Source organism: Camellia sinensis, chromosome 4, assembly GCF_055761805.1.
Source record: "Camellia sinensis isolate YWXY chromosome 4, ASM5576180v1, whole genome shotgun sequence".
Classification (NCBI taxonomy): domain Eukaryota; kingdom Viridiplantae; phylum Streptophyta; class Magnoliopsida; order Ericales; family Theaceae; genus Camellia; species Camellia sinensis.
Genome location: NC_138964.1, coordinates 23,263,584 through 23,273,477, shown reverse-complemented (window position 1 = coordinate 23,273,477; position 9,894 = coordinate 23,263,584). Strand labels below are relative to the sequence as shown.

Sequence of the window (9,894 nt, the reverse complement as noted above, 5' to 3'; positions counted from 1 at the left end):
AGACTTGAACTTATTGATCACTGGCATCCATGTACTTCTCTTCTTTGGGCTGGTATCCAATGGTAAACCAAGATACATGAATGGTAACTTTTGGCTCACACAATTCAATTTTCTTGCTAAATCATTTATATCATCCTCCTGTACACCTACTCCACTGACTTTACTTTTATGAAAACTAATCCTCAACTCAGAAATCACTTCAAAACACCTCAAAATTCATTTAGCATTGAAAATGTCATTCTCTTCAGCCTCACAGAACACAATTGCATCATCTGCAAATTGCAAATAAGTGACATTAACCTCCCTCAGGCCTATCACAACACCTTTGATTAACCCCACTACATATTCAAACCCTTAGCCACTATATTAAAAAGAAAGGGAGACAATGGATCCCCTTGCCTGAGTCCTTTTTCTAGAAAAAATTTAGTAGTCGGAGAGCCATTAACAATAACTGAAACTCTAACTAATTGTAAACATTCCTTCATCCACCTGATCCATTTGTCCTGAAAGCCAAAGCTTGACATCATAGAAATTAGACACTCCCAATTTACGATATCATATGCTTTTTTAAAGTCCAGTTTCAAGATTACCCTCTTCTTCTTTTTCTTCGTCCACTAATCCACTACTTTATTGGATACTAAAACCCCATCTAAAATGTTCCTTCCACCAATGAAAGCTGACTGAGACTCTCCAATTATTTTAGGCAATACCTTCTTAAGTCTAAAGGCTAGAACCTTAGACAAAATTTTGTAAAGCGATCCAATAAGGCTAATTGGTCTGTAATCTGAAACACCACATGGGCTATCATTCTTAGATGAAAGAACTGTTAATACCTTTAGCTAAGCACCCATTATCATAGAACTCCTTGAAGAATTGCAAAATATCCTTTTTAAACACTCTTCAACACTTTTGAAAGCAAGACATGTTGAAGTCGTTAGGCCCTGGTGCCTTATTTCAATCACTCTCTCTAACAACTGTCCAAATTTCCTTTTCTAAAAATGGTGCAACTAACCCATTAGAATCATTATCTTGACCAATGGACTTGAAGAAACCTTGGAGCTTGGGTCTAGATTTCCATTCTTCAAAGAACCTTCTTCTAAAATGGTTAACTGCCTCCTTCTTGGCCTTTTGTGGATCCTCATGAAGCTCCCCATCCACTTCAATTGAATTCAACAGATTTTTGTTTTGTTTTCTTGTAGCTATGACATGAAAGAATCTTGTGTTTTTGTCCCATTTTAAACTCTGATTCACTCTGGACTTTTGCCTCCATAACAATTCATCTCTCATACTTAATGACCATACTTCTTTTCTAACTTCTCTTCTTCTTTTAGCCTCATTCTCCTCAAGACTTCTAGATTCAGCCACTAGATTAATTGCATGGAGCTCCTCCTCTGACACTCTCAATGAATGAGTAACATTTCCAAAAACCTCCAAATTTAATTTTTTCGGTACTGAATGTAAAGTCTTCAGTTTGTTCATTATAACAAAACCTACTTAACCAGTAATTGTAGAATCTTTCCAGGATTTCTTCACAGCTTCTCCAAATTTCGAATGTAAAGTCCAAGAATTTATGAAACAAAATGGTCTTGGACCCTAATCCCTGCCATCCTCTACTAGAAACAGGGGGCAATGATCAGATACACTTCTTTCCAAACCCCATAACCTCAAGTTCAACCTTCATATCCACTCTATTGACATGAGTACTCTATCAATTTTACTCCATCTTTCTTTTTCACTAGAATTACACCATGTAAACTGTCTTCCCATAATGGGTAAATCAATGAGCTCCATATTTTCTATGAATAAATTAAAACCTTTCATCCATCTGTCTCTTCTAAAACACTCTCTTCTTTCACTAAGATTTTTGATTTCATTAAAATCACCAGCTAGACACTAGGGATTACAAAACCTAGATTTCAATCAATACAACACATTCCAGAATCTACTTCTCTCATTAACTTCATTTGGAGCACGAACATTGATAAGGACACAGTTAAAACATGGAAGAGGAGTCCCTAAGAGTACAATGCAGTGCCTTGTGCTACAGCATTGGGATAACATAAACACAGTTGGTTTCCATATGCATAGAAGCCCACCTGCCCTACCTGTAGGGTCAACTACCATGAATTCCATTTCATCTTTAGGCCATAATGATTTAACAAAATCTAGTGTAACATCAACTTTCTTTGTCTCTTGGAAAAAACAAAGTCAATTTTCCTATCTTTAAGTAGTAATTTTGCTCTCCTCCTCTTTTTAGCTTTACCCAAACCCTTTACATTCCATGATAAGAACTTCAATGAGATACAATACATAGCACCTGCATCCACCTGATACAATCGATCAACTTTGCACTGCAGCTCCCATCTGTGTATTTACAACCCTTGATACTGCATTATTTTGATCCTTGATCTCCATAGCTTTCAATTTTTCTTTCACCTCTCCTTCCTTCCCACCAAAGCATATGCCTAGAGCTTTGCCCATACAAATTGTTGCTTTTGCCTCCTCCTGAGGTGCCTTATCCCTACTTAAACTTCTCCCAATCGATCCAATCTTGATCTTGACCCAGAATTTTCTTTGCTTGTTCCTTTCTCGTATGCATCCGACCTTGCTTTCAAACCAGCTTTTGCTCTAAGGATAGAACCTTTGCTCCAGCTTCCTATACCCGCTGCACCTCATTTCCTTTCCTTTCTTCCTTCCCTTGTTGTCCTATGTTTGTCCACTAAGTTACTACTGTCATTCCTCATTAGCTTTTTTCTCTGTTTTATCTCCCTATTTTTTCTAACTATGTTGCCTATAGCATATGTAGACTCAACAGATGGTGATGATGACCCAATATCCTGTGCCTGTGACACCTCATTAGCTGAGTTACTTTTGCTATCCATGGGCCCAATTATTGGCACATCATACTGGATGTTAACTAATTCCACTTCCAATGCTATCCCTGGCTTCTGAAGCCCATTTCCACTACCACTCACATGTCCAAATCAAGTTTTTCTTTTTCTCGTGATTCTCTCTCAATAGGAATGCAATTCTTGCACATTTCTTTCTAAAAAATGCGATGCAAAATCGCGTTTTTTAGAAAGACACGCCACTTGTTTGTGTGATTCTTGCTATAAGAGTTCAAGTTAGTAACGAAGCAAGGAGATTAGTCAAATGCAAGGACAAGATGACTAGTAGCTATACCGTTTTATGACAAAGGAGTCAATGTCAAGTGTAACAACCCAAAAATTTAAGTTGTCCCTTAAATTTCATATTCATATTATTTAATTATAAATAAGAAAAATCTTAAATATTTTGTAAGAGTAAAATAAAATAAAATATTTGATTTTATAATTATATATGCTAAGATATAATTTAATTTGGCATTAATTTATCAAAAGTTTGATTAATATATTTTTTGGGGCTAAATCAAAACAACTATGGTTAAATGAGGCCAAGAAGGAATATAAGGAGATGTATGCATGTTGGCTGGAAGCTTGCGGAATGGGCACCTGGGAAGGCTAATCTATAGGAGAGATGAATGATCCATTGGGTGTAATTAGTAAGGGGGTGACTCATCACCTTTAGCTCAGGTATAAAAATAGGGTGCCTGAGAAGCCAAAGAACCAAAAAGAAAAAGAAAAGAAAAGAAAAAAAAAAGAGAAGAGGAAAATTAGTAAAAGAGTAAGTAAAGAAAGGAGCCTCGGAAAGCCAGAGAAAATAGAAAAGGAATAGTAGGAATTAATATTAAGATGAGTTATATTATACCTTGAGTCACCATCATATATTTTACGTATTGAGAGGGAGATTCATAATCTGGCTTTGGGCTGTGGTGGAGGCCGGGCAGAAAAGAGGTCCGAGCGTGTTTGGGTTGAACTAACGTTGGCTGATCCAGAGTGGTTTGCTAGGTTGAGATCCAGGGCCCATTCGCGCATGTAGCTTGGCGGAAAGGTCTCCCTCGGACCTGCCTAACCTGTCTGGAGCTCGGCCGTACTGGAATGCTACTGAGCTCGCTTGTGATGGAGCTCGGCGAGTGGTACTGTTGGCCTCGTTAAGTAGCTCGGTCGAAAGAGGCCGGGATAATTCTGTCGGGCTGCCCACTCCCGCCAATACCGAGTGGCGGTTTGATTAGGTAGTGTTTAGATGAATTTGCACTGACAGATAGGAGAGCAGCTCTACGTATTAATAAGCGAATGGATGCAGAGGTGAGCGCAGTAAGTATATAAGCGTGATTACGCCCCCCATGCTAGAGATGGAACATCAATTGGTGAGAAAAACTTAACATTCATAGAGCTCTCTCCCTCCCTCTCTCTCTCTCTCTCTCTCTTGGAGTGTGCTAACTGGACTGTCAGAGGGGTTTTCCAGCAACACACCGCCGGGTAGCTCACCGCCGTTGTGTTTGCAGATCAGTCGAATAGAAACAGAGCTTGGACGCAACGAGTACGGAGAGCGATAGATATTTCCTCCCCGTACAATTGGCGCCGTCTGTGGGAACCTTACAGATAAAACCTTGTCCTCCAAGTTCATCGGATCACCTTCTATGGCAAACAACGACGAAATACCGTTGTCTACCATTGACGGTGTTACCCCAGAGTGAGCCAGACGGAGAGACGGACTCCCCGCCGTTCCGAACATGGCGGACTTCGACACTTCCCCAGGAGGACTTCCAAGAGATGCACGAGATAAGCGCGCCAGAAGCTTTGGTCACTCACGGAGCCTAGACGGACACCGGCGGTGGAGGGAGTCGCATGCTCGTAGCCTGGAGCACAAGTTGAGGGACCAGGACGCCGTCATACAGAGAATGGCGACAGAGATGGAAGCTCTCAAATAGCAAGTCAAAGGGAAGGGTGTTGCTGGAGTGGGAGACCACAGTGAGCGCACCCAGCCCCGCCGCTCAAGCAGCCAGAGCCAGCGTCACACGCCTTCCCTTTCCATCACCAGAAGCTATGGGGCTATGGGGTTAGAAACTCAGACCCTCCTGTAGAAAAGTCTAGTGCGCAAGATAGTACATACCATCCCTCACGTTCGTCGACTACATCTGAATATTTGTTTTCCGTTCGTTCAGAGGACTTAAGGGACGTCCTAAAGGAGCGAGCTCGCCGATGGGAGGTTCAAAGGGTGTCGGCACTCCAGTGGTTATCTTACGGAGGTCATGACAGTGAGGAAGTCATGATGCCATTGCCACGTTCAGCCGTGCCAGTCCCTTTGGACAAGGATTTGGCAAAGCTGAATGACACCCCATTCTCCCTTGAGACAGAGACTACATTGCTCCCAGTGGGCTTTCACCTGCCCAAGTTTACGCTTTATGATGGGAAAAGCGATCCTTTTATGTATGTAAGCCACTTTCGGCAGGTCATGGCTGGACACAGGCATAACGATGCTCTCATGTGCCTCATTTTTCCATCGAGTTTGGGTGAGTTGGGCTTGAAATGGTTTGAGAGGCTCTCGGAGGACAGCATCGACCGGTGGCAACAGTTGGCGGAGGCATTCGTGACTCGTTTCAAAACCAACACCAAAACGCCAAAGGAAGTGGACCACCTTCTGAGCGTCAAGATGGAGTCGAGTGACACCCTTAAGGCATTCAACTCCAGGTACTAGGAAACCTTCAACGAGATCCTAGATTGCCCGACCAACCTGGCAATCACCCAATATAAGCGCGGTTTCTCGGTCGGACATAGGCTGAGGGACTTGCTTATAATGAACCAGCCGATTTCCATGGGGCAACTAATGCAATGTATCAATGAGCACATTCGTGTAGAGGATGATGCGGCGGCGTCCACCGCGAAGACAAATCTGGTGGCAACGGACAAAAGGGTGGCTGACAAGGTACACGCGGTCAGACAGGAGACAAACCGTTCAAATGATCGCGCGGGAGAATCTGACTGTGGTCTAAATCGTAGAAACCGGGGTAAAGGTCGCCGCAGTGACCAAACGGAATACCCCCACGATGACGTAGCGGATGCCAACAGAAAGTTGAATGCTCGAACGGGCATCACCACGGTATTGAAGATACCGATTTATGGCATACTTAGTGAAATCCGCGACGAGGATTACGTCCGGTTTCCCACCAAGGTAGGCGATGCGCAAAAGGGTTTCAATCCGCGGTACCGCTGTACATTCCATAGAGAGCGAGGACACCGGACGGAGGACTGTTTTCCCCTAAAGCAACACTTGGAGGAGCTGGTTGCAGCCGGTCACTTAAACCTTTTCATCGATGGGGGCATTAGAGCCGCGCACCATGCCTCGGCTGATCCGAGTGGTTCGGATGACCTAGAGGCGCCCCCTCAAGGAGTGGTCAATGTGATCCATGGCATAGTGGAGCTAGCGTGGGTATGGGAGCTCCGAGGGATGATAAAAAAGGCAGAGTATATGAGGAAAGTTTTGCCAGTCCAGTCCGCGATCAAAAGGGGCAAGATCGAGGAGAAATATGTGATTAGTTTTTCAACTAGGGACCTTGAGAGCATTCAAACGCCGCACAACGACGCCCTAGTACTCACCCTCCGCGTCAGAGACTTCGATGTCAAGCGCATCTTCATTGACCAGGGAAGCAACTCAAACTCCGGGATACAGACTTGGCTCCGGCAACTTCGCCACTAGTTGGTTTCAACTCACAACCGGAGTGGCCTATGGAAAAGATAATCTTACCAGTCAAAGCCAGATCCGTGGTCAAGCAGGTGGAGTTCTGGGTATTGAAGGTGCCGTCTACATACAACCTGATCTTAGGTAGGGGATGGCTTCAAGCTATGCAGGCGGTAGCGTCAACCTACCACCAGGTTATGAGGTTCCCCTCGGCTATGGGGGAAGTTGAGGAAATTTGGGGCGATCAAGTCATGTCGAAGCAATGTTTCGTGGTAGTAAATGAGAGCCGAGCTGCCAAAGGCTTCGTGCAAATGATTGCAGTTCCGGAAGACCAAAGTGTCCTTGATGACGTGGGCACCAGGGCCGAGGAAAAGGCTGTTGAAGAATTGGTGGAAGTGTGGATCGACACCGAAAGTCCAAACAAGTTCTTTTTGCTAGGGTCAAGCCTGACCGCCCAAGTGTAGACACCCCATTTTTGACCATCCTCAAGACTTGGTTGTGCTTGCAGGTACATCCAGCCACAAGTTCGATTACTCGTCGGGTACTCAACTTTCGCGGCGGAACGTCACAGGTTTGAGTTTTTCAAACCCTGTATCCTTTCTGCCCCATTTTTGGACCATATGTTGGTCCTTTCATCATGCTCCTCTTAGTGAACTGCCGGCCATGCTTTGGCACTGCCGGCCATGGATTCTTCCCTGTCTGCTACTGATGATTCCTACTGGCCATTAGTGAGGCACTGCTGGCCACAGCTGATGGCCGGCAGAACCCTTTGTCTCAGTAGATTTCACGCCAGATCTTTTGAGCCAGTTGGTTTCCACTCATCTCTCCTCCATATGGAGGGATGAGCCTCTTTTCAAGCTTGTTTAACAAGCTTTGCTTTGCCTCTCTTCTATATAAGGAGAGGCACCTCCTCTATTTGAGAGGTTCAGAAAATGGAGGTTTGAGTTATATATATAGTTTTGTATCTATACCTCTCTTTTGTTCTTGTTTTGTGCCTTCAAAGTGTAGTCTTGTCTTAGTTTAACACACAAACACACACTCAAACACCTTGCTTGTGTTGCTGAGGCTTCTTGAGGTTGTTTTTGGTGTTCTTGGGCTGATTTGAGCTTGAAAAGCTTGCTGGAGTTGCAGTTGTGAAGGTGGTTTTCAAGGGTGAGTTTCTAATCCTTAAATCCCCCATTTTTGCTTAAGCTTTTAGCCCTTCTTGCATGTTGTTTTAAGCTTAGCTTTCTACTGGAAAAAGTTCTATTTTTGTATGCTTAAAAGGTTTGTTTAAGGATTTTTTTTTTTGTTTAGGGTTGTTTACCCCCTCTTAGGCCTTGTTTGGCCTTGCTTTTGTGCCTTCTTTGTGACCCTTTTGGGACCACCTTGTTTTGGTCTTCTCACCACTGAAACTCAGAGGAATTTCAGTAGTGGGAAGGGTGTTTTGAGGTCCCAAAAAGGAGAGGGTCATCTTCTCTCCTTGTGTTGTGTTTACTTGCTTTGAATGCCTCATGTGTGAGCATGTTTGTTAAGCTTATGTTGGCCACATCTTAGCTTGTATTTGTGGTTATTTTGCTGTGGCATGCCACTGTTTTTGCTTGGTTTTGTCACTCCATGCATGCATAATACACTTGTGGTGTAAATCACACAAACTAGTCTTGTATGCTTCACAAAGTAACCTGTCATTCTAGCTTGTTCTGTCTCCATTTCAGTAGGTTTTTGGTGTCGTTTTAGCATGCCACGACTCTGTTTTGGGTGGGTTTGATGGCCCCTTGCATGCTCCATACACTTGTAGTGTAATTCCATGAATTAGCCTAGTGTGTCTCATGCTTTAACATGTCATTCTAGCATGCTTTTGGCTTAGCTTTGAGAGGACTTTGTTCATGTTTTAGCATGTTTAAGGTTTGATTTATGTTGTCTTGGTCATGCATTACTTGCTTTGTATAGCCTTGGTTCAATCTAGCTTGTAGGCTTTGTGCATTGAGTCCATTAGCATGCATTACTTGAAGTATTTTCATGATTTGGCATCATGTGAAATGTGATTTCAGTCCATGTTTCATGGTCACACACTTGCATTTATCACCTATTCCATGCTTTGGATAGTTTGTGTTTTTATGCCTTAACATGGATCATTGCGTATGCCTTCATGCCTAAGCTTGCGAGCTACCATTTCAATGTGTTTTTGGGGTTATTATGCCATGATATAACTCTGATTTTCGTTAGTTAAGTCACCCCATGCTTGGTCTTAGTAGGTGTAGTGTAATCCACCTTATTTGCCTTGTATGCATCATGTCTTATGCCTTTCATGTTAGCATGTTTTGGCTTACTTCCATGCATGTTTTGGACTCATTTTGACATATTCTAGGATTGTTTTGGGTCGCCTTTGCCATATGCTTCATGCTTTGTATAGCTGTAGTGCAGTTGGCCTTGCTAGCTTTGTGTTTTGATGACTCATGCATGCTATCTTTGAGCTATTTAGATGATTTTGCATCATTTAATACTTCGTTTAAGAGCTTATAGCAATGCCATATTCCCACTTCATTCATGCTTTAAGTGCCTCTGAGTTTTGTACATTGTTGCCTAGTTTGTGGCCTAGCATGTATGCTATCTTGCCTAGGTATTTGAGCCTCCATCTTAGCATGTTTTGGTCTTTGTTTTGACCTACGTAAGCTCTGTTTATGGTTGGTTCATGCATATTTGCCATGTATTGCATGCCTCTTATGTGTTGCTCTTTGCTAGCCTTATGCTTTAAGGACTCTTGCATGCCTTACTTGCCTTGTTTGAATGATTTGGCATCATTTCTTACTTAATTTCAGTGCACTTAGTGTTGCTATACTTGCACATTTGTCACTCTTTGAGCCTTCTTGAGGGTTGTGCTCTTGGTCCTAGTTGGAGGGCCAATGCATTGTGCATGCATACCTTGCCTTTTGTGCCTTGGTTTCATCACCGTGGCCTCTATTTTGGGCATGACCGAGGTCTGTTCATTTTGGTTTAAGTCCATTGTGCATTGTGCATGCCATGTTCACCGCATTGCGTATGCCTTATACTTTACATTGTGTATGCTTATATTACATCGCATTGTGCATGCCATGAAGTTCATAGCATTGAGTATGCCATGTTGTTTGCATGCTTAAGTTGTATCGCATGTTTGCATGTTTAAGTCGCATTGTGTATGCCATACTTGTGTTGCATTGTCGTTTGGATTAAGTGTTAATCCGAACACGAGAAACGAGGGACGTTTCATACTTTAAGTGATGAAACGTGCTTCAATTCTCGGTCGCCGATGCTCTTGATGATGCATGATAGAGTTCTAGGCATTTACGTATTTTTGTGCATTCATTTCATATTGAATTG

The 9,894-nt window shown here is 43.0% G+C and overlaps 1 protein-coding gene across 1 annotated transcript; it reads right to left on the bottom strand.

Moving 5' to 3' along the window:
• Positions 1–614: 614 nt before the first annotated feature.
• Positions 615–1,479, bottom strand: LOC145823637 (uncharacterized). Its single transcript, XM_082923123.1, has 3 exons — positions 1,013–1,479; positions 834–898; positions 615–784 (listed from the first exon to the last, which is right to left on the bottom strand). Exons 1-3 carry the CDS (start codon positions 1,477–1,479, stop codon positions 615–617), a joined length of 702 nt encoding a protein of 233 aa, XP_082779249.1.
• Between the last annotated feature and the right edge of the window lie 8,415 nt (positions 1,480–9,894).